The sequence below is a fragment of the Castanea sativa genome, chromosome 4 (genome assembly GCF_040712315.1).
Source record: "Castanea sativa cultivar Marrone di Chiusa Pesio chromosome 4, ASM4071231v1".
Lineage (NCBI taxonomy): Eukaryota > Viridiplantae > Streptophyta > Magnoliopsida > Fagales > Fagaceae > Castanea > Castanea sativa.
This window is the reverse complement of record NC_134016.1, coordinates 22,302,150-22,328,204: the sequence shown is the minus strand read 5'-3', so window position 1 is coordinate 22,328,204 and position 26,055 is coordinate 22,302,150. Positions and strand designations below refer to the sequence as shown.

The 26,055-nt window shown below is 37.3% G+C and overlaps 1 protein-coding gene across 1 annotated transcript; it reads right to left on the bottom strand.

Moving 5' to 3' along the window:
- Nucleotides 1–14,120: 14,120 nt before the first annotated feature.
- LOC142631028 (succinate--CoA ligase [ADP-forming] subunit alpha-1, mitochondrial) lies at nt 14,121–22,055 on the bottom strand. Its single transcript, XM_075805087.1, has 7 exons — nt 21,613–22,055; nt 20,500–20,709; nt 19,673–19,843; nt 19,021–19,144; nt 18,340–18,401; nt 15,709–15,790; nt 14,121–14,492 (listed from the first exon to the last, which is right to left on the bottom strand). The coding sequence occupies exons 1-7, from the start codon at nt 21,820–21,822 to the stop codon at nt 14,353–14,355; spliced, it is 999 nt and encodes a 332-aa protein (XP_075661202.1). The 5' UTR covers nt 21,823–22,055; the 3' UTR covers nt 14,121–14,352.
- Nucleotides 22,056–26,055: the final 4,000 nt, after the last annotated feature.

Sequence of the window (26,055 nt, the reverse complement as noted above, 5' to 3'; positions counted from 1 at the left end):
ATGGATCCTTATAGCTACAGAATATTTCACTAAATGGGCAAAGGCCATACCACACCGCAAAGCCACAAGAGGATCTATGGCAAACTTCATCAAAGGAAACATAATTGTCAGATTTGGGGTGCCTCATAGAATCATAAGTGACAATGGTACTCCATTTGTCAATAGAGAGGTAAGAAAGATGCTGGACTTTTATCAGGTTAAGCACCATCAGTCATCGCCTTATTACCCCCAAGGGAACGGGCAGGCGGAAGCAACAAACAAAACCCTTATCAAGATTATTAGCAAGATGAGCGAAAAGTACACCAGAGGATGGGTAATGCATCTGCCAAATGCCCTTTGGGCCTACCGAAGTTCGCCCAAATTTGCCATAGGATTTTCTCCCTTCTCCTTAGTCTATGGAACGGAGGTGATGAGTCTAGCAGATGTGATGATACCTTCTTTAAGGGTTATGTAGGCACGAAAGAGAGAAAAGGAGAAGGAAGTCTATGGTAGAAAGATGTGAGGACCTAGAAGGGTTGGATGAAAAAAAGGATGAGGCCCAAGAGCTTAGCCACAGATACAGGCAAAGGATGACTGAAACTTATGGTAGGACAACTAAAGAAAGGGTGTTTGCGGAAGGACAGCTTGTGTTGAAGACAGCAGAGCACGTCAAGCGAGGTATGGCAAGACCATCTAAATTTTCGCCAAAATGGGATGGACCCTTCGTGGTAAGGAAGGCACATGCATGTGGGTATTACCATCTAACCCAAATGGATGGAAAAGATTTAATGGACCCCATTAATGGAAAATGGCTAAAGCGTTATTTTATGCCTAATAAACATTATGTAGTTATTCCTTTCCTTCATGTTTTTTTTTCTCCAAGTGACCACACTTGCAAGGGATATTGTCACAAGAGCGTTGTAGGATGTTTTCATTTGTTGTTGATGATCAAGTCCAAAAGAAAAGAGTAATGAAGACCATGGAATATTATCAAAACATATTGTATCATAAAAACATAGTAGTAGTCGTAGTAGTTATGGCATAATAGATTACAAACCCAAAATGTACAAGTCATAACAGACTTATCGAATAAGTGCTAGAAAAATAAATAAGTGTTCTGAGTAGGGAGAAAAGGGAGAGAAGTAAACATGAGGAAAGGAAATAAAGCTACATAACGAGTGATAGTCTAATCAAAGGCCTGAAATTAGGGTCTGATCTCCAAAGCGACTAGGCCAATGACACCGAAAAGAAGACGCTCATGACGCTTCTAAGTCTACCACCTCCTTCTTCAAACTCTTAATGCGAGCATCTATAGCATCCACAACAGTCTGAACCTTCCTCATAAAGAAGGCTTGCGTAATCTCTCGCAAGTGATCCAGTAGGAACTCCACAATAAATTTGACCTTGATTAACTCTTGAACCGCAGTCCTCCGTTGCAAAAATCCTCTCAACAATCACAATATCGATGAAGTTATGCTCAATGACGTTCATCACACTCCCCAATAACTTAAGGCAGTGCTCCCTCGTGGATTGACCGAAGAGAAATCCCTGCATAAAGTCCCCACAGCTATTATAGACTCCCTCCTAGTGGGCAATGCACTCCCTAGGAACTTGGAAGCCATGAAATCAATGTAAGAAGCTCCAACATCCCAGAAGTCTGCAGGATCAAGGTCATTGGTATCGGGTGTTAGGATTAGTGCCCTTAAATTATATTGTATGATGTTATGTATGATATTATGTATGACATTATGTATGACATGATGTATGACTTAATATTGTGATTGATAAAGTTATTTTATTATTATCTAAAATAATGGTAACATGAATATGGGACATTATTATATAGTCCATGAGATGCATTGTATGTGATTTATGTGAAAAGTCACAGAAGATGTAAATTGCAAGTTCTTTGTAAACTCAGAATTTATAGTTCGTAGTCGGTGATGAAATTGGGCATTTCATCTGCGAAGACTATAACGTATCAACTAAGATGATTTGTCTTGATCATGGAAGTGGAGACTTCTAATTGATATGTTGATATGTTTTAAGAGTTAAGACATATTGAATAGGACCGCTGTGAGATTTATTATTCTCCTAACGACTGTCAAATGAATAATAAATCTCACGACTTCAATTTGCATGAACTCTTAATCCTGAGAGAATAATGAACCTGATCATGAGGTGTGGGTTACTTTGATATATCAGGAGTGAGATCTAAAGTGACGGTCAAAACCTCAGTATGTTGGGCAGCCACATTTAGTGTTGATGGAACATATATTCTCAAGATGGAATTCATAGTCTCTTGATGGAGATATAAAATATTCTCTTGAGATAAGTTTAATGTGTTCAGTTATTCAGAGAGTTAGGCCTAACCACTTTAGTAAGAAATTACTAAAGTATATATTTATGAAATTGGATTTCGTAAATATATAATGAATAACTTTAAAGAATTAAACCGGGTACTCAAGGATAAGATGTAGTAATTTACAAAGTGACAGTCTACATTTATGACTTTGTGTTACTACGAATATTTTATGAAGGGGTTACGTGTATAATAAAGTCTTGGGATATAATTTATTAATAAGGCCTAGAGTGCAATTATATTTATATAGTGGTATTAAATATAATTAATGGTAACTTTGGACTTGTCAAGAGTTGACGGAAAAGCCCAAGGCCCATTGGAGCTAGTGTCTTATTGGTCCCTTTTGGTCCCACTCCAAGCCACACACTAAAGCCCAATTGGAAAGGCCCAATAGGCCAGCCCAATTAGATAATCAGTTAGTTATAAAGGGAGAAACATACAAAATTTTTATTAGTGAGAAAGAAAAGAAAAATAAGAAACGGTGAGTGAGAAAGAAAAGAAAAATAAGAAACGGTGTGTGAGAGAGTGTGAGACACACTTTCATTCTCCCTTTGGAAAACTGATTGAGAGACCACACATCTTGGGCGTAAAGTGGAATTGGAGTGAAAATTAAGAGTGCTCCCAAGTGCTTCTAATCTTTGTTTTGAATTTCTCCACACCAAGGTACGCCATCTTGTTCTTAAATTCTGAAATTTACATAGTGCACGTTATCAATCATGAATGAAATAGATCCTTGTTTGTTGCTTCTGCTATGTGTTTTGTATGAGATACAAGACCAGAATTTTTCCTTCAATTGGTATCAGAGCTAGGTTTTCATATCATGATTGTATAGCGTGTGATTGAGTTTCAGAAATTTAAGAAAACTGTCTTTTTTTGTGTCTTCGTGATGGCCATTGATATATGACTTTAAAAAAAAAAAGGAAAAGAAAAACATATATATATATATATATATATGTTTATTGTATACCAAGAATTGTTATATATGGTTGATTGAATATAAGGAATTGTTAATGGATTCATGTACGGATTGCATATAAAGCATTGTTACGTTAGAATGATTGAATCCGTATATATATATGTATATATTGGAAGTTGGTGTGAATAGTGTCGTATCTTGAAATGGTGGTTATTGTTTGGTAGTAACTGTTTGTAACTCTAAGAAGAATGCACGGCTTGAACTTGTACATGCACCGCTTGGCCCATTTGTTTTGCATGGCTTGGACTTAATCCAATTGCATGGAGTGCATGACTTGGCTATTCAAAGTTTTTTAATGTCTTGCATATTTTATGGCCAACTTGCATGCATATATATATATATATATATATATATATATATATATATATATATATATATATATTTTATGGCCAACTTGCATTCATATATATATATATATATATATATATATATATATTTAAAAAGTAATAATTATATATTACATATATTAATTTGTGTATTATATTATATATAATATAATATGGATTTTTATATGTAATAAAGGTTTTTATTACGTTATATATATTTATATATATATATATTAATTAATGCTAGGATTATGAAATTTATTCCTAATGAGATTAGGATTATGTTTTTCATGTGTCTAGCGTTATTATCATTCTTGATCTTAAAAAACCTTTATTGTAAAATATCTAGTGGGAGAGAGATACAAGGATTGGATCTCACGGCCTCCATTGTTGGTTCATAGTAGTGTGAAATTTATACTTTGTCTTTGCCTCGAGCTTAGCATTCCATGCGGAGAGTATTTATTTCATGGTCCTACAAGATTGAATTTCCTGGTTTATAGTGGTTTGATAAACACCTTGTCTTAGCTTCGAGCTTTGCATTCCATGTGGAGGGTGTTTTATCATGGTACTACAAAATAAGCCTGTTAAAGGGATGAAATGTGGTTACACATGATTCTAGACAATGGTATACACTAGACTAAGTATTATAGTATCCTCTATGCTGAGTTCTTACTATTATTACTTAGAGGCTAAATGTAAAACGACATATTATTAGTGTTTGATAAGAGTTATCATGATAGCACTAATAATAATGAGAATAGTTCTCAATCAATCATAGTATTTTATGTTCACTCTATGCTGAGGGATATTGAATATGAGATTGGGTTGTCGTTGTATATATTATTTTATGGGTTTGTTAAGGTTCCATATTATATGCTTATATGCTAAATTGATAATGTCCAGTCTACTTATTATATTCATGTTTATTATTTTCAGATTTTATCATGGCATCATTTAGCCCACTTGTTTCTATTCTGAACCAAAACAAACTGACTGAATCCAACTATGTTAACTGGAAAAGAAATTTGGATATTGTTCTTACTGCTAAAGAGCATAAATATGTGCTTACTCAACCATGTCCTAACTTTCCTTCATTAGATGCTCCTCTTGAGGAAAAACAGCGATATGATCGTTGGTAGAAATCTAATGAGATGGCCAAGTGCTACATCCTAGCATCTATCTCAAATGTTCTACAGCATCAAATGCAGGATGTAGAACTTGCTTCGGACATAATGCATAGTCTGAAGGAGATGTTTGGTGAGCAAGGTCGTTTTGCAAGGCAAGAAACCATGAGACAAATTTATAATACCAAAATGGCTGCAGGAAGTTCAGTGAGAGAGCATTGTCTCAGGATGATTGCTAATCTGAACACATTAGAAGTTTTAGGTGCCGACATTGATGGAGAATCCCAAGTGGATATGATACTCCAGTCACTACCAGAATCATTCAAGGAATTCAGACTCAATTACAATATGAACAAAAAGATTTATTCTTTGTCTGAATTAATGAATGAGTTAGTGGCGGCGGAAGGCATCCTTGGTACTTCTGTTGAAGCCAATGTGGCCAGCTAATACCCATGCATAGCAGTTATACAAAGACCCTTTCTCTGTGAGCCCAGAATGGTAACTATTGTAAAATGCCTACTCCAAAACTCAAAAGCACTAGGGTGCAAAAATCATCAGGTATGTCTTGATCCAACCCAAACTACCTCCTCACTCTGTTGGCAGAATAATGAACGAAACGGATGCCCTCATCAGTCAGATAAGGCAACCACCCAGCATTAGTGGCTGCCAAGTACGTAATCCCCCTCTCATCAAAGGCAGTCAACGAAGTGGTGGTCCCAGCAGTGTCTGTAAAGGGACCCATGACTGAATCAACACATGTGAAACCACTGCCTAAATTTCTGTAAGGCTTCCAAGAAAAACCAACTCCCTTATCGAAGAACTCAACGGCAGGATACCCAAATGGTTTCAACCTAACCCAACAGTAAGCCAACGGAAAATCAGAAACAAAGTGACCACAAAAATCAATAATAATCTTCGAAAAAAGACCGGTACTTCTCTTTGGCGAAATGGGCGGACTTGCACTTAGCTAAGTGACTGGCACAATGTTCTCACAGCTAGTGTTGCAATATGGTACTATGGGCAGAAGTAGTAACTATGTGGTAGGAGCCCGTTTGCCACTCATCACCTTGTAGAATATCCAACTACACATACAAATGACCCAGGAACATAAGGGCCAATGGTAGACTCACCCTGAGAGAAATTTTTATGGCTAATTGAAAGTAAAGAGGTTTTGCGGCATAATGTGGGTGAGAGCCAAAGATAAACTTACAAAGTCAAAATGCGACGAAGGCTGCACGGTGGATAGCATTGGAAACCTTGGAGAAAACCCCAACCTAATGGGACAACTTCACGTTACCACTCATCCCTTTCCTTTACTCGGCCTCCACAGCCTTTTCCTCAAAGGAAAGTTCAATATTTCACGGGTCTGTGTCACCAAGGATAGGCAACAATAGTTGGTTTGCCACATCCTCCAAGGTCACGATGATCTCACCGCAAGAAAGGAAGAAGGTATGGGTAGTGTTGCACCATCGGCGGACCAAATGACAAAGATTGAACAAGTCTTAGTAGTTGGACAAGCACCGAGATGAAACAATGGCCTTCAACACACTGGCCTGCTGTAACGCCACCGTGAAACCCATGTCAGACAACTCTTTATGCATCCACTACTTCCAACCCAAGGAAGTACCCAACCCAAATTCAAAGAGAATGGGCACAAGAATCGATATCCCTTGACGTATATCAAGATCAAGAAAGGTGGAAACCAACAGGGCCTAAGAAACCTCCGTATTACGGTAGCAAATGGAAAGCCACACACGGCCTAGGGGTAAAGGCGAATACTCACCGGGCGCTACGAGGAAGTGAATGTGAGTATCATACCACGAGTCGATAAGGGGAGGGCACTCACTATTTAGGTAGCGACCCCCTTCCTCCTCGGAGCGGTCCAATTCGGAGAGGGGAGTCTCTTCACCCATGGTTTTGGTAGGAGGATCATCGGCGGCGACCTCTATTTCCTTATGGTGAGAAGAACCTTCATCTTTCGCTAGTGACATAAAAAAAGCGTTTGAATAGAGAAGATAGGTAGTGAAGATTTGGGTAAGACGACACGGTGAAGAGAAAGGAAGAAGAAAAGAGGTTTGAAGAATGATGGGAAAAGGAAAAGCCCAAGGGCAAAGGACAATAAAAGTGATGTAAAAGGAGCCAACGGGTCAGCCGTCAAAAGAAGCATCGTATTAATGAAGCAGAGGTTATGTTTCAAAAGAACTGCTAAATTAGGGAATTCAAAGAGACAACATTGTTCACGGTAAGAAAGGAAATAAGGCAGGGCCCACTGTTCAAAAAACCCGCAAAAAAGAGAGAGAATTGTTTTAGTATTTGCATATGAATTGCAAGAGCAACTCATATGCTCAAGGGGCCGAATGTTGATGCCCACTTTTGGCAAAAGGGCCCAATGGCAAAAAAAGCCTAACAATATGAGAAAAATGGACAAGGAAAATAGTAAAATAAAGACCATTGAGCAAGAATGGCAAGAATAATGGTCAATAGGCCCACAAAAACAGTAAGTGGCCAAGGAGAAAGAAAATGGACCAAGGAAGCCCAAGGAATGAATTAGTAAATAGGTCGGGGAAGCCCAAGAAAGGAATTAGTAAATTCATAAGGATTGGCACAAAGACCAATAAGCTCGTAAAGTAAGGAATGTGGTAATTGGGCTGGGGAAGCCCAAAGGATTTCGCAAAAAACTCATAGGAGCGAAAGAGGAAAGAAAGAATGAAATGGGTTGAGGATGCCCAAGGAATAAAAAGGGCAGAGAAAGCCCAAGGAATAAAATGGGTCAAGGAAGCCCAAAGGATGGAATGGACTGGCCCAGTAGGAATGCTAGGCAATAAAGTCCAAAAAAAGGGATAATATAGGAAATTGACATGGTAGGTGCCTCAACCCGTAAGCCCAGATATGACAACAAGGAAAAAAGGATAAGTGATATTATAGTAGGAGTAATGTCGTGGCATGGCAAGAGTGCTAGTAAGCCCACAAACGCAAGATAGAAGGGGACATGGGCCGTGTAAGAAGGGCAAAACCCATACCTAAGCAATGTCCAGTCCGAAGAAGAGATGGGATGCGTAGAACGAAAGCCCAAAGGCCCATATATCATTAATGCAACAAGAGTTAAACAAATACCAGAGTGTGTAGCAGAATCAGACAAACCTAGAGGCATTAGCAAACGCATGAAGGCTAGAAAAGCAATGGACACAGGCGAAGTAGAGCATGCACACAAGGCTCAGGCACTACCTACCTATATGTAACCAATACAAGGGAGGTGAGCCACGGGTCAGAGGTAAAAGAGGATATGGTCTAGCAGTGGGGAGAAGGGGGAGCCTATTTAGGGTTCTTGCTTAAGCTCTTTTGGGAAAAATGTCTTGCTCGGATGACATCTCATCTAAAAGAGGCAAGCATGAGCTGGAATCACTAGATGCATGCTATAGAGGTTGGTATGGAAGAAATTTAACCTTTATCCAGATGGGAGTATCAAGGGAGGTAAGAGAAAAAACAAAACCATTTTGGTATGGTAATGAGGCGCGGTGTGCACAACATAGTGTAGTGGTGGTGGTTGGGCAGCCGGCAATCCTGGAAGGACACTTACAACCAGCCAAAAGTGGTTAAGGGATAAAAATGGTAAATCCTATCACGACAGACAGTATAAAAGGCCATAGATGTGCATAGTGAAAAGAAAACAGACCACGGCAAACAAAAGAAACAAAAAGATAGAAAGAAAAGAAAAGAGAGCAAACAAAGAAGAATAGAAAGAAAGAATACAAAAAACCAAAAGTAATGAGAAAACATGAGTGATAGGAGTAAAAGCATGTATCAATAGGCTACCTATTCTCTCCATGTCAATAGCCCACTCTCTAATGAATCGAGAATCCAAGATCAAGCCATCTAGGTCCTTTCTCCAAAGTGTGTAATGTGGCCCTTCTCTGAGGTTATTCACATTGGAGATTGGTTTCCTCTTTGGACTTGCATCTGCTAAAGAGCTAAACCCATTCCATTATTAGATGAATCTTATTTTCTCTTGCTTTGGTTGATCAATGACAAACCAATTACCTTACTATTAATTTCTCTTTGTCATGGCCTTGCCACTCGTAATCATGTTGTGATATATTCCTTCGTGGAGTTCCTTATGTATTACTGTTATCAGTAGAAAATGTTTAATTAAAATGTTTTAGTTATCCTGTTGCATCTTGCCTCCTGCTATAACATTTGTAACAGTCTTTCCTGCTGTGAGCACGTAATACGTTCAAGGTTCCTACTAGGGTGTGTCAGCATAAGGAGGGCCCAACTTGTCCATAAGTTGGCCTAAGGTGAGTTTCAATTAGGCCAGTCCCGACTCTCTTACACTAGAATTACGGGCCATGGCACAACAAGTGTGATCCAACTCGAAACACAAAAAGGCCCACCACATTTAAATTGACAACTTCACTAGGGAGTTGGGAAAAAGACAGGAAAAGAAAATAAAGCCCTTGCAAGTTATACCCCTGAGATTAAAGATGACGCGAAATATGAGTACTGTACCCTCACATATGGAATCGAGGCTAGCCACGCCATGCCCCGCCAACCTAATCAGGCGAAAGGTGTTAATGGAACGGGAGCTGGGCCGCAGCAGCAAAGAATCCCTGCTAACAATACCAAATTTTTAATCAAGGTGCTGCAATCTGTGCAGCATTCCCAACAGCAACTAATGGAAGAGATTCACCAGAAAAAGGTGGAAAAGATGAAAGAGAAAGGAAGTCAACATGACCTAAATCATGCGTCAGATAAGGAATAAACCCTTGTAGGCGATGGCCCACAAAACGCAGTATAGCGTTTTGTAACAATGGTCGAAGTGGCAGCACTTTTGGAGCAGGAAAGGACCAAGGCGCCCAAAGAAAGGTTCCATGCATAAAGGCCTCCAAAGCCTCTAAGGATACTCAGCAAGCCATATCCTGAGAGATATGAGCAGCGAAATTTCGCACAATACAATGGCAGAAGAGGAAGTGTTGTTGAGCACATAAGTAAGTTTATTGACACCCTTGGTCCCTATGTAGTAGATGAGTATTTGTGTTTTCGGGAGTTTTCTTAATCCATATGTGACCGAGCGTACACTTGGTACACTAGCTTGAAGCCAGGGTCAATCTTGACATAAGATGATATGGTAGACATGTTCTGCACCAAGTATTTTCACGAAGAAGAAATGGTAAAGCTTGCAAGTATGCAAGGAACTAAGCAAAAGAATGGTGAAGACCTGATGGAGTACATCAAGAGGTTTAGGGACATAGCCCTTGATTGCTATGATCACTGTGAAGAGAAGACATTGGTAGAAATGTGCATGGGAAACATGATCATGGAATATAGAGCTCTCCTAGAAAACCTGGAGATTTTGCAATTTGCGCAATTGCTCCAAAAGGCTAGAAAGACTGCTTAATCAGTCAGACTCAGTTTTGACAAGCCCAAGGAGTGGAGATCTATGCCGCAGGCTATGGCAGTATCCATTGGTGAGAAAAAGAGGAAATTAGATTGGAGGAAGCATGAAACTCTCCCGAAACTACTATGTACACCAAAGGAGCTAGATGTGCTCCTGGACAAATGGATTGCAGATGGGGTTTTCAAACCCAATCAAGTCTCCAGAGAACCCACCGAGGAAGAGCGGAGGGACCCACGTTTCTGCCGTTTGCATAATTATGTGCAAAATCCTATGGCAAAATGCTGGGCACTCCACAGACTAGTGCACCGCAATATTAGAGAAGGAAACCTTGAGCTGTCCCAGCCAGAAGTACAAAGAAACCCACTCCTGAACCACAAGGGAAAAGGAGTAGCAGCAGTTGTTATTTGCATAGATTCTAGAGAGGATGAAGAAGAAAGGCTAGCCCTGCCTATCGCAGCCATTACCACCTTGCAGAAAAGTTCTAGGTTCAAGAACTTGTTCAATCAACTAGAACTCACAGCCAACGAACGAAGAATTGCCACGGAGGATCTAGTAAGCATCACCTCAGGGGCAAGAGTAGAATGCCTCGCGGCGGACACCAAAGCTAACAAAGCTTTCCTACAAGACACCAACAAAATTACCTTAAGCAATGTGGACATGGAAGTAAAATACTCAGACCACAAGAGGCCTTTCTACTTGGCACCCTTCATAAACCAAATCCACATTAAGAGAGCCCTAGTTGATACGGGCGCTTCAATGAATCTCATCCTACTCAGCATGCTACAAACAGCAGGAATTTTAGAAAGCAAGATTTAAGGATGTCCAATGGAAGTAACAGGGTTCGGAAGAAGAGGTGAATATACCATAGGCCATATACGGTTGTGGCTAAAAGTAGGGCTAATAGCATCCTTGGTCCGCTTCCATGTAGTGAAAATGAAAGTTTCATATCATATATTTTTGGGAAGACCATGGTTGCATAAGCACCGTCTAGTTCCATCCATCTATCATCAATGCGTGAAAGGAAGATTGAATGGCAGGATGATACGAATAACGGAAAACTCGTCACCGTTTGAGCAAGCAAAAGCCCACATAGTAGAAACCATATTCTATGACAAGTGGGCACTGTCTTGTGAAAGTTCGGTGTCTAAACTGCAAGGCACCTTTGTCCCCAGGTTGGAGAACGTCCAGGACGACCTAAAGCCTGACTTGAGAGAGTTGCTAATGCGGAGGAAGAAAAGGAAAGAAGCGCCCACTTCGGAGGTAAGTGTTATGCCACAATGTGTTAAGATCCAGACACCTAAATGCAGGATAGTTTACAAGTTATGAAGGTGCGCGGGACCCACTTGTAGTACGTGAGGGGGTCCCGAGCAAAGGTCACAACATAAGAGTTTAGTGTGCTGTGTGGCCTAAGAAAATTCAGAAGAAGAAAGTGACACAGAAAGTGAAAGAGAGGTTGCAACAGAAAAAGACGCACAAATAACAGCAAAAGAAAAGTTAAAAGAAGTTGACATAGGCATAGACCTACTAAAGCCAAGACCGATTTCCATAAGTTCAAAGCTATTAGGGAAGCGGAATTGATCCTGCTATTGAAAGAGTTCAGAGATGTCTTTGCATGGGACTACAACAAGATGCCTAGGTTACACCCAAGATTAGTGGTGCCTGTGAGCACATGATACGTTCAAGGTTCCTGCCAAGGCGCTTCAGCATAGGGAGGGCCCAACTTGCGCACAAGCTAGTCTAAGGTGAGTTTCTGTTAGGCCAGTCTTGACTCTCCTACCCCAAAATTATGAGCTAGGGTACATCAAGAGCAATCCAGCCCGAAACATAAGAAGGACCACCACAATACCTTCTGGCAAATGATCCATTGTACTCAACCTTACACATCATCTTGCATATTCTCCACCCAACTATCCACATATGGAAAGAACTTGCACACCATGCCCAAATATCCTTCTTCATATTCTAATCCTCCAAATATGGGAAGTTAAGCCCAAAGATCTTGGGGCATTAACTCTATGCACTCCCTATAAGGAAAAACTCTACATTCACGGGAGCTTGATCAGCTCTATATTACTATATAAACATCAAAAGTTACATGTAATTTCCTAGCTCTCATACTTGAGTTAGTAGAGATCATTCAATCATTGACTTAACCTTCAGAGGGACTTTCGTTGACACCCTATTAAATGTTTTTGGGTTTGATATATATATGCATTTGTATTTTGTTTGCATTTTTGTGGAAGTTATTTATTTCTTTTATGCAAAACTAAAAGGTATTTTTTCTTAATTTTGTTTATAGGTTCTTTGATTTAATCGGGGAAAAATGAGGCTTTTAATACTCATATTGTCAAAAAGCCTTTCAGTTTTGCTTTTGTTATTTCAGAAAGTGAAATTGATTCTTTGTTTACGCTGCTTCCACCATCAAATGCCCAAGATTCTCTCCATCATTTACAGTACCTCCTTTTAAGTGGACCCCAGGTGCCCAATTGGTCCCAAATCTCTTGATATTGTCCTTTGCCCATTCGCAAAATAGATTTTTTTGTAAATTTATTATTATTATTATTTTTTGGCTGAATGTAAATTTATTAATTGTTGCGGCAACCTGCAGATAGCAGATAGGAGAGAAAGTCATTTTAGCTCTTTTCATACTCCCCATGAAAATGCAATATTTGAGCTCAAATCTGAAGGGAAAATTTGGCTTTTGACCCTATTTTACAAATTATACACCAAAAGGTCCTTGTTTTGAAACTATTTAGCACAATGCTATTGTTTTTTTAAACTCGATTTTAACAAAATCAAGTTATATGTAAAGCCCGATATCCTCAAAATTGAGTTCTATGCAATATTCAATTCCATTAAATTTTATAAAAAATTTAAGTGGCAAAATATGCATAGAATATTACTAACGTCGAGTTCTACCTGTAACTCGATTTTGTTAAAATCGAGTTTAAAAAACATGGACATTTTGCTAAATAGCTTCAAAACGTAAATTTTTTTTTTGCATAATTTGTAAATTAGGTGGTAAATGCCAATTTTTTTCCCAAATCTAAATGGGTTAGCTCTTTCAAGTACATTCTTTGTTCTTGATTTTTAAAAAACCCACTTTTAGATCTTTTATTTATTTATTTAACGGTAAAAGTGACTAGATGAGTTACATAAATCTAGAGAGATGATTTTAAGTGGATAAAATGACACTTTTAAAACCATATGCAGGTAATTTTAAAACAATTTCAAAAACAGGTGAGTTTAATGCAATCAAGTTAATTAACCTTTTTTAAATACAATGGCAAAAAGAAATTCAAAACACACACACATATCATTATTAAGTGGAGTTAGGTCTCTTGAAAACATTAAAATATGCGAAGCAATTAAACTACAGAACTCTTGGTATTTGAGAAACTATTTTGACCAGCCACAGGGTTGATTAGAATCTGAGATCTAAAAATTAATAATACAAATATATGCGTGGGAAACTTTCAGTTACAAAATCATTCGAAACTTATTATATCAATTCCACCAACACCGATTTTAATCTAGTATAACATAAAAAATAAAAATCAACAATGATAGAAAAATTACAAAGTTTCAAACTGCCCTTATATGGATGTGAATTTTAACAAATACACTGTTAGAATATATTTTCATATTACACTCTGCTTGCAAAATTTCAAAAAAATCAAATATCAGCAATCACATTATCAATTAAATGTTTAAATTCCAAGTTTTTATAGCTTTAATTATGCATAAAAAATGAGTTTATGTATCATTTATGTATAAAGAGTAAATAACATCTGATTTAAATAAAATTGCACGTACACTTTAAAAAATAAAAAAAAAAAAATGCAATCCAACATGTTTGGAAAGAAACTGTCCTTTGTCAACAACTTATTACAAGGTTCCATATGAAGTAAAAATCCAAAGAGTTAAATCGGATTATTTTGCTAAAACACCCTCAATGTAACAAAACTACCATTAATTAAAATAAAAAACATTAAATGTACTTACCGGATAAAGACCGTTGTTATTCAATGCCATTCACTTTGGTTCAAAACCAAAGGGAAAGAAATCTCATCTTTCCAAAACCTCTACCAACATTAGGATCAGTTCTAAAATCAAGGTGTACATTTCACGCCGTTTTGGATATTGTCCAAGAACAAAATGTATATAATATTGTAAAACAATCAACCAAACTAGCTAACAAGGCCCTTCTGCTTAAAAACATCATGCATGGTAACACCAATCTTTGCAGGAGACTCTACCACTGTAACCCCAGCTTCTCTAAGGGTCTTGATCTTATCTTGGGCCGTGCCCTTCCCACCTGACACAATAGCTGCACATGCAGAGACGAGCAAAGAAAATAGCTCCAATTAAGGATACTTTTTTTCATTTCATATGCAACAATTAGATGGACATAGAACCTCTCAAAATGAGAGAGAGAGAGAGAGAGAGAGAGAGAGAGAGAGGATCCCATCAACTTAAAAAGGTTTAATCTAAAGGTTAGTAAGAATATACAAATTGGCAAATGCACATTTAACTTGAAAAGGTTTAATCTAAAGGTTAGTAACAACTCAGAGAGTTCAAACAACACAGTTACAAGTTCAATTGTCTCAGCATCACCACTGAATCGGACCCATCAGTTGGAGGAAGGGTTCCGATTCAGTGGGAAGTGACTTTTTACAGGGCTTTGCAAGATTGTGAATTAGGAATGTTGGCAGATTTCTTCCAGCTGATCTCCTCAACAAAAATAACAAGGGATGCAAAGGATGCAAATTTGCTGGGTGCCAACAAAAGGAAAGCTTTTTGAAGTTAAATCATATTATAAAGTGTTGAATGTAGGGCCAGCAACTCCTTTTGCCATGGAAGAGTAAAAGTGCCTAACAAAGTGGCTTTCTTTGCTTGGACTACAGCCTTGGGAAAGATCATTACTACTGATAATTTACAAAGACGGAGGGTTCTAATTGTGAAATGGTACTGTATGTGTAAGTCAGCAAGATGGGGAGTCCGTTGAACATTTATTGCTACTGTGTCAAATGAAAACAGTGCTATGGCCCTTTGTATTTTGTTTGTTTGGGGTGCAGTGGAAGGGTGGTGGATATGCTGCCGAGTTGGAAAGGGCAGTATTCTAAGACTGGTATAGGAGGTGGTTGGAATGCTACCCCCTCTTTGTATCATGTGAATGATGTTTCGGGCTCTAGCTTATTGAATTCCCTTGATAGTTGTACTTCTCTTGTTCCTTGATTCACCTAAAGTATATTTCCCTTTTTTTTTATAGGTAAGAACTTTTTTGATAGGTATATTTCCCATATTCCGTATGGTGTCGTTTTTCTTTTAATTAATAAAGTTTACTAATTTATCAAAAACACAGTTAAAATATATCCTCCCACAAAAACCTAACATTAAAAGAACTTCATTATAGGCATTACTACATTCAAGACAACCATAAGTTACATGCACATATATATCAATTCATACAAAATTATAATGCACTGGAGTTCAGTGTATTCAAATCAAACATAACTTATTAAAGCATTGTCAAAATATTATACCTCCAGCATGACCCATACGACGGCCAGGGGGGGCAGTTAGACCAGCAATAAATGCAACGATAGGCTTCTCAGTCCCACTTTCCTGTTTGTTAAATACAGGATCAGTTTACACACTGATATACATATTGCAAGAAATGCTGCAGCAGTAAACATAACGATCCACAAAGAATTAAGTAGTATGAGCTATAAATTTTTTTTATAAATAATAATAAAACTACAACTTGATCAAACAATAAAAAGGCGTCATGTACAAGATGTAAAATGTATACAAGGAAAAAAGCCAAACCTGATAAGTTGAATAAAAAGAAGAAAGTCACTATAAAAGGTTAAAAGCACAAGGCCAAATATTTCCATTAAGTTTTAGATGTTTCATTTTCAAGGTCACAGGAATTTAATCAACTACTTTGTTTCACTTTTCCTTGACATGCTTCTTTTGTTAAGTAATAAATCTCATTAAGAAGAAATGTAGACTTCTCCTGAACACGTTAAATAAGAAATTATGTGTGGCCCAGCAAGTTCTTCAAAGGGTAAAGGTCAACAGCAGAGAGTACTCTCTTTTGCTAGAACTAAATCTCAATACTCAATTCCTATAACGGTGTTCAACTGTCCATGGCCTTAATCCTTGTTTTACTTGTCTCTCTGGACTAAAATGGTGTTATCTTGAGTGTCCTAGGATCTACTAAAGTTGAATTTTGTTAGAACGCTAGAAAATCTTTCTTTCCTTTTTTATAGCAAAATTGACATAAAAATGTCATAAAATATACAATGTTCCATATAAAATAATTATGGTAAACACCTATTTAAAACAATTAAAATAAAACCCATAAATCCTAAACTAATAAGATTGTAAGCAAAATACAAAAAAGAAACAATTATCATCGTTGGAGATGCTGTAATTATCCATTTAATCCAATTACTTTTCTTTTTGTCCTATAAAACCCATAAATTACCACTCACCAACACCCCCCCCCCCCCCCCACTTTTTTCCTTTTCAACCTTTATCATTTATCTCACAATGTTACCCACAAACCCACTCCTCCCCAAACCAAAACACCTGCACCCCCTTTCACCACTTCAATTCTATAACCTTAAAAACCCACAATTAGGCTGAGTTTGGATACAGTGGCCAGCGTCCAGCGTCCACGATTCTGCGTTTTTTTTTTTTTTTTTCTGCTGATGCACGGGTCAGGGGGGACAGCGGCTACTGTTCATGCTACTGTGCATGAACAGTAACCGCATTTGCTGACTTTTCAGTACATCTGTGGGTCTCGTGTACTGTTTACGGGACCCACAAACTTCACTTTACAGAATTTTTTTTATTAAAAATGGGTCCCACAGTACTATTCACACATTTAAAAATTATTTTGGTACAGTGTTTTCAGTTTTCAGTTTTCAGCAATAAGCTCTATCCAAACGGACCCTTAATTCCAAACACCATATTCCACCAATTTTTCAAGCCCCAAAAACTAAGCCCTCATCGTCAAGGAGAAGACCTTGGTAGAGTGGATTCTAGAGAGGATGAAAAAAAAAAAAAAAAAGACGAGAGAGAATGAGGGAAAACTTTTTAGAGGGTGTTTGATTGGGCGGGGGAGAGGATAAAAAGATGGTGTGGCTCAGGTGTTTGTTCCTGGGGCCCACTAGAAAGTTTTCTCCCCAAAATGGAGGGAAAACTAGGCAGCAAAATGGACCAGTTATTTGGACAAAAATGTCCCTGCAACATTCTTCTCTTCTTCTACTTCTTTTTTTTCTTTTTCTTTTTTGTATCTTTTTCTTCTTTGTTTTCTATTATTGTGCAAAGTTCTATTTTTTAGGAACTGTGCAACGTTGTATTTCCAAACGACTTGACTTCTAACTTTTCATTCTTTTTTTTTCCTTTCCTGATTCCCTCAATTTTTTTAATGGTTTTTTTTTTCTTTATCTGCTTTGGGTTCTTTATATATATATATATATATATATATATATATATATATATAGAATGTCCATCCCTAATTTCATACACAATTTTTTAATAAAAATAGTTTATTGCTTTAGGGGCATGTGAGTAAACCAAACACAAATGAGAGAAACTAAAATCTTTTCTATCCTCTCTATTTTCCATACTCTCTCTATTTTCTATCTCTCCAACCAAATAGACCCTTACTGATGATAATAATGTGATTTTTTAAAGAAACCATGAGATACAAAATTTCAGAAATAGGGATAATCTTCTGTGGAATAGAATTTATGACAGATACCCCCACCCAATCAAATTAAGAAGGTAATAGAAAAAGAATCTTTGTCATGGGTTCAAGACCCATTAAATGCATGTGTAACTTACCTATAAAAACAATAATAAAATTTATTAAAAAAAATCCTTGTCAGCTGAAACCTTAGGACTCTTCAACATTTGCAAAGCAACTTTCAACATTTCATAGGAAAACAATGCAAGCTATCGGTACATGTCAATGTTTTTTTTCTTTTCGTTAAAAAGGGAAGAATGGGCAGAATTGGTTTTTTTTTTTTTTTTTTTTTTTGAGGAAGTGGGGGGATGCTACTGCCATTCTCCCACCAGCCTATAATAACTCTAATGTTGATGGATAAGGAAAAAACATAGCATTCTAAAATATGGTGGAAGGGCTATTTCATACATACCTTTATAAGTGCAGCAGCATCCTCCTCTGCAGTCCCACCAATCTCTCCAATAAGAACGATACCTGACATGCACAAAGCATCATTATTTGATTGTCTGCACATTAATTTCCTCACTGATGTTGAATATGGTGTCAAAATTCACAACAAAATGTTAGCATTCCCCCCTGCCCCTTCTCTTATCCTCTCCACTCCCTGCAAACTTCCAATAATAATGTTAGTATTTCACAAATCTAATGGGTAATATGGTGTGAAACCATTTAAAATCACTTATCATTTCTTATTTGATGGAATTGAATTTTAAAGAGAGAGAGAGAGAGAAGAATTGAACCTCTTGCATGCTCTAATCAATTGCACATTCATCTCTAGAATATTGATTCTAATCAAAACAATGATTATTCAACTCATCAAAAGTTGTACCATATCTTTCCCTCCAAACACTCCACATTAGCCAATAATGATATGGCATTTCAGACACACTACTCTGATTTCTTAAAATGACATCTCAACAAGGCCAATAACTCCACCAATTGAGGCATTACCCAAAAGGTAATCACTCCCTTCATTTAGGCATTATCCAAGAAATCCCAGAAAAGGAGAATACTAGCAGCCATAGCTTCCAAGCCACACCATGAAATAGAAAAAACTAAACTATATATTCCAAAAAATAAAAAATCAATATACCTTCTGTCTGTGGATCCACTAGAAACTTTTCAATGCAATCAACAAAGTTTGTCCCATTAAAAGGATCCCCCCCTATACCCACACAAGTAGATTGTCCAAGTCCAACAGCTGTAGTTTGGAACACCTGCAAAGTAAAATAATTATAAATATCAAATAAACAATAGGGCATCAAACTATGATGCACAATACTTTAAGGGAGGGTGAAAATATATCATATTATCCTTTTGTAGGTCATATAATATGGCATATGGGTATACAAGGAATTATTGTCTTGTTGATAGAAAGGCACAATGATTCAAAATAATAAGCAAGCACAGGGCTTTTACCTGGCAATTAGAGGTAATTACAGGATAAAATACACAACATTGTAATTAAGTTTTCTTTTTTGCTCTTTCTCTTTCTTTCTATGTACTTTTTTACTATAGTTTTATTTATACAGATTTTTCTTACTTATCAAAATAAATAAATAAAATAAATTACACAACATTGTAACTGTAGAAATTCAATTTTGAACATGTCAGCTCCTCACCTAGGTCCCATGGATTATTAATCAAGTTACCAAATCAAGTCAATTTCTAAAATATAAATCATGAAACTACCATTACAAATGCCTTATAAGAAAACTCTCCATTAGGTTAAAATTAGGACTCACAGCTTCATAAGTTAAGGTACCGGATCGGGAAACAATTCCTACACGACCAGGTTTGTGGATGTACCCTGGCATAATTCCAATTTTACATTCTCCGGGCTTGATAATTCCAGGGCAGTTTGGCCCAATCAACCGAGTTTTCGATTGCCTGTTAAGAGCAGCCTTCACCCGTACCTGAAACCATAAATACTAGCTTCAAGGCCATTTTTCAATCAACTATGAAAGGTCAAAAACAATTTATAATAACTAGGAATGTCAACAGATCAAAAATGATAAAAATATTATATATATACACACACACACATATCACGTGGAAATGTGACTAGTCAGTTGTAAACCAATTTTTGTTGTATAAGCTAGACAACCCCAGAAAAAGGAATTGAAATATTGACATTGGCTAACAGAATTAAAAAGATTTCCAGAGATTCAATCACAATCATGTACATGAAAATATTTTTATAGCTGAGATTCATTAGAAAAGTGAATCAAAAATATTTCCAGTCCATCAAAAGAATGGATATTCAGATATTCCTTGAAAAAAAAAAAGTAGAAATTCATCCAAATCATGTCATACACAAGCATTCTTGAAATTATGAAATGTAATTTGCAATGACATAGTCAACAAATTTAGGGGCCGTTTGGTAACATTGTTCTAGTAACGTTGTTTGTATTTTTTGGAAATACGTGTGGGTGAAAAAATGTATGAAAATGCGTGTAATGTTGTTTAAAAACTGAAAACATGTTGTTAAGCTACTATACCAAACGGGGCTATAGTTTCACTGCACACATTCTCTTTTTAAAAAGAATCCTTCTAACATAATTTTATTTACCATATCATGCTGAGGGATCCCCTCTGTGATGCACACAACAAGATCCAACTCAGCTTCCATCGCCTCCAGAATAGCTGTAGCAGCAAAAGGTGGGGGAACATAAATGACAGAGGCATTGGCCTTTGTTTCAGCCTTTGCTTCTGCAACCGTGTTGAAGACAGGAAGTCCCAAGTGTTCTGATCCGCCCTTCTTTGGCGTTACACCACCCACCTAATTCAAAAAAGTAAAAAAGTTTTTAACAATATTGACCTTAAATATTATATAAATATCATAACTAAATGATACCAGATACATGCTATAATTATGCACTTAAAAGAGCATACTTAAATGTTAGACCACAACAAAAGACTGGCTTCCCATTGTGGCCCTTCTATGAACCTGCAGTTAAATTTGACAAAGCCTAAAAACCAAGGATAAACACTCAAACATGGTATAATCAAGCCAAGTCTCACATGTGTATGAGATACAAATTGCAATGCATGACAACTCCATGTAATGTCAAGCAATATAAAGCTTGCATTAAAGAGCATAAAAACCCAGCCATTGTTACAAAACCCAGCCATTGTTACACTGCACCATTGCATTGCCCTGTAACTTGTACATTGCAGGCAGTAAAAAAATCAATATAGCCCTTTTGCACAAATCAACATATAATGAATGACTCTAAAGGGTTTTCTAGCAAAATCCTGCTGATAGCAATTAAGCTTCCTCAGCTCCAGGGTTCAATTACTGTTTCAAACCTAAATTGCTCATTTTATAAGTCCAATCCTTATAATAAGTTGAGCTTGAAAATTGATTATAAAATCATTGTTGATAAGATCTGGATGATAATGTTTTCTCATAAAATAAAAATGGTGTAACTGTCATGAAGTCTGAATCCATGCTAGCCTAACATATCATAGATTTTTTTCCCCTTATAGAAGAAAAAGGAAAGAGAAAATTTAAAATAAATAAATTTTGGACAAAGAAAGAAATGACATTGCAAATCCCAAATATCACATTGAGAAAAAAAAACTGTATAAAACAAACAAACACTCAAATATATATATAAGCCAGAATATTTGGTCTGTAAAACCCTAGAAAATGTTAGCAGGGAGAGAGAAAAGAAGAGACCATTTTGGTGCCGTATTCGATGGCTTGTTCGGTGTGGAAGGTGCCGTTCTTTCCGGTGATGCCTTGGCAGATGACACGAGTGTTCTTGTCCACGAAAACTGCCGGCGGAGGATGCGCAGCAGCGGCGGCGTATTGCCGAGTCTGAGTCCATGAAGAAGAAGAAGCTCTAGAGATCGAGCCGATCAGCTTGACGAAGGCTTGGCGACCCATCTAATTCTAATCCTTCTTCCTTTCACTTGTTTCAGCAGAGATTCGATTCGTGCGTCTAGTCTAGTCTCTGCCTTGCCCTTGCCCTTGCCCTTGCCTTCCTCTGCTACTGCCGGCTCTCTTTCTCTTTCTTTATAATATTTTTATTATAATTAATACTATTACTATACACACTACTCTCAAATACTAGTAATTTTAGTTCCTAGTATTTTACTTCCTAGTCACTTTTTAAGCTTAACCTACGTTACCATTACATATGTAGTTGATATGCAACCACCCCCAACACCGGGCTTCATCATCTCGGCCCAATATGAAATGGAAACAAATAACCAAAATAAATTAGGAAATTTTCATGTCCCAAACTAGGTGTTTTTACAGAACTAACTACAAAACTCAAACTATATCATTAGTAAGCAAAGGTTTGAAACAAATTTGGTTTCTAACAATTCGAGTCTATTGGACTCGATTTTCGGTTTATATTTCTCCATCGCGGCACTGGCTGAGCTGGACAGGAAGGCCACGTAGGCACAAAAATCGAGTTCAATGAACTCGATTTTTGGTCAAGAAAATCGAGTTCAATGAACTCGATTTCTATTATCCACACTCACGAGGGCACACGTGATCACTTTAGTAAATCGAGTCTACTGGACTCGATTTTTGGTCACGTGATCACTTAAGGTAAATCGAGTCTACTGGACTCGATTTTTGGGCACCATGGTTTTCGGGCACGTGGATGTAACTCGAGTCAAGGAGGCTCGATTTATTTGCTTCTAAAAATCGAGTCTCCTGAACTCGATTTCTGTGAATGGTCCCCAATCCATCCACGTGTCATGTGGGTCCCAACTAGGACCTTTTTCCCCCTTACCCGGCTCACACCCTCTGTTATGCTCTCATTTCTCTTCTGCTCTCATAGCAGCACCACTCACACAACCCTCATCACTCACACAACTTACTTCATCACTCACACAACAATCACACTCAACTTTCATCAACTTCCATCAACTCTCAGGTAATGTTTTTTACAATATTGATAATATTTTTTGTTAGTTAAATATAGTGTTTATTTGCCAGGTTATTTTTTTTAAGAAACAATTAGAACATATTAGGAAAATTTTTGTTTTTTTGTTTGTTAGTGTAAATATTGTGATTAGTTTGTTTGTTTGTGGGTAGTTTGTTAGTATATTGTGATTATTTGTTAGTTTTTTTTAATTATTATTATGATTAATTATTGGAAATACTTAGTACTAAATATTGTGATTAATGTTATTACAACATATTTGGAAATTTTTTTTTTGTTAGTGTAAATATTGTGATTAAATTATTTGCTAAGTTTTTTTTAGGAAATTAATATTGTGATTGTAAATTGGGAATTTTTAGTACCAAATATTGTGATTAATTATGTTATTACAACATATTGGGAATATTTGCTTATTTTTTGTTAGTGTAAATATTGTGATTAAATTATTTTGTAGGTTTTTAAAAAAAATTAATATTGTGATTAATTATTGGGAATATTTAGTATTGGGGAAATATTTAGTACCAAATATTGTGATTATGCTAGGTTTTTATTCAAAATTAATATTGGGAATATTTAGTACTAAATATTGTGATCAATTGTTAGGAATATTTAGTACTTTTAGGTTTTTGTCATTGGTATGAAATGGATTATGAGTTTGATACCTAATACACCCATTACAGTCTTTTTAGTATAAATTATTTCAAGATATAGTTGTTTCAGATTTGTAACAAAGATTTCAATGGGTAACTAGTTGCTATAATATTTTTGTTCATCATATCTTATTTGAATGGGTTTTGAAAGTCATGCCTCTAGAATGATTTGGATGTGAGTATATGCAAATTTGGTTGAGGTTAGTATTGTTGGCATGTCATACCCAAAGTTTTGTGATTGATGTTGATTGAGAGTTATAAATTTGTCACTAACACAATTGCACTTGATGATCTATAGGTTGATAATGATCTATATAAATATATACTACGGTGGATCCCTTAGCAATGCCAACCCTTATGACGGATTTCCATTTCAAGGTCTGGGTATCCAGTGCTGTTATATGATGATACGCCATAAGTTAAAGACCTTAAGTGATTTGAGGATAAAAATTATGGAAGAGCTGCAACTGAACCCTGCTTTGCATGACATACATATTACTTTCCGTTCTCCACATGAAGTCCTCAATCAATGCATTAATTATAGATATATGGCGATAACAGAAGACAAACATGTGAAGTTCATGTTTCACAAGATGCGTCAATGGGAACAAGTAGCAAATTTTGAGTTGTACGTCACTTTGGAGCCGCGTGCAGAAGTCGACATAGAGGATATTGTACAAACAACTACATCTCTACAGTTTGCAGTCCTAGATGATCAATGCACCACGTTGGGAGGCTATACACCCCCTTTTCAAGAGACACCAAGAACAGTTGAGAGCGAACCTGGCAATAGATATGAAGATCAATTTTGTACATATCGAGGTGAATCCTCTATAGTTCCAGTAGTTGAAGATGAAGACGAACACTGTGTTGAGGAAGATCTTGACGATAGAGATGAGTACGAAGAGAGGATTGAGCGAGGTGACTTTGATAAGGGTGCTGATGACCATGAAATTACTCTCAATCCTAATGTTGATGATATGGATGAATGTGATGAAGATGATGCAAACCCTACTGTTAGAGTTCATCATGTTACAAATGCAACCCCCGTTTATGAACCTCTCGCCTTATCATTTTATGAAAATACTTGGGAAAATATGGTTGATCCTGAAGTTGGTGAGCAAGCATTTGCTTCTTCTTGGAATGCGGACATGAATTTTTGTACGGGGTTGATTTTTGCGAATAAAGAAGCGGTGAAACGTGCATTAAAAATTTATGCCGCAAAGCATAACAGAAACTTTCTGACTAGTAGGTCGACCAAAAGTAGACTGTATGTGAAATGCATGGATGGGTCATGCAAGTGGTACGTTGGAGCAGTCATGAAGCCTAAACAGGGAACATGGATGGTCACATCTTATGGGGGTCCTCACAGTTGTATGACCCTTGGCATGGCTCTTGATGGTAGAATGATGGATTGTAATTTTCTTGCAACAGAATTTGTTCCAATGTTGCGAGAAAATCACACGTCAACAATTCAACACCTTAGAGATTACATCAAAGGGAAGTATTATGAACATAAGCTTTCTTACTATAAGATATAGGATGCGAAACAAAGGGCTATTGCAAAGATATTCGATGATTGGGAAGAGTCTTATGAAAGGCTGAAAAAGTTGTTGTTGGCATACTTGGATCAAGAAGCTGGCACCCGGTACTGGTATCTCACTGAACCGAGGGAGGAAGGTGTTACAATATTGCGATATGTATTTTTGGCTTTCGCTCCTTGCATTGAAGGATTCAGACATTGTAAGCCAGTAATCAGTATTGATGGGATCCATTTGTATGGTAAATATCGAGGGGTGTTGATGATTGCAATGGCCACCGATGCCAACAACAAGGTTTTGCCTCTCGCCTTTGCTGTTGTGGACAAAGAGTCAGGGCCTAGTTGGAGGTGGTTTTTAGATTGCGTCAGGTTTGCACTGGGGGATGTGATAGCAAATAAGGACATATGCATAATTTCTGACCGACGTAAGGGTTTTCGAAAGGCAATCGCAAACTGGCCTAAAGATGATCATGTACGAGTACGAGTATACCACAGACGTTGCCTTCGACATGTTGCTAGCAACTTCAACACGCATTTTCAGGACGCCACTTTAAAGTCATTGGCCTTGAAAGCGGGGTATGCTACTCAGGAAGCTAAATTTGAGTTGTACATGCAACCTATCAAGGAAGCTGAGATCGAGGCCCTTAGGAAGAAATCAGCCACTGAACAATAGGTAAGTGAACTTGACCCATCCATCATGCCATACACATATCTAATGAAAGAGGATATAGAGAAGTGGACCCAGCTACGTGATGGTGGATACCGTTATGGGGCTATGACAACCAATGTCTCGGAGTGCTTCAATGGAGTACTCAAACGTGCCCGTGGCCTGCCCATTGCTACACTGGTTGAATTCACTTGGAGCAAACTTGTCGCGTATTTCCATGATCGACACAAAAAAATTACTCATGATCTCTTGGAGGGCAAGGTGTGGAGTAAATATGCCTTAGAAATCTTTGATGCAAATTTGAAAAAATCTAAAACACACCAAGTAAGGCCGTTTAATAATGTCCATGGTGTATATCAAG

Coding starts and splice junctions, on each gene's coding strand:
- LOC142631028 (XM_075805087.1), bottom strand. CDS start 21,822: ATGGGTCGCCAAGCCTTCGTCAAGCTGATCGGCTCGATCTCTAGAGCT. Junction 19,145..19,672: donor GTACCTTAACTTATGAAGCT/GTGAGTCCTAAT, acceptor TTTACTTTGCAG/GTGTTCCAAACTACAGCTGT. Junction 18,402..19,020: donor AGTGGATCCACAGACAGAAG/GTATATTGATTT, acceptor TGTGCATGTCAG/GTATCGTTCTTATTGGAGAG.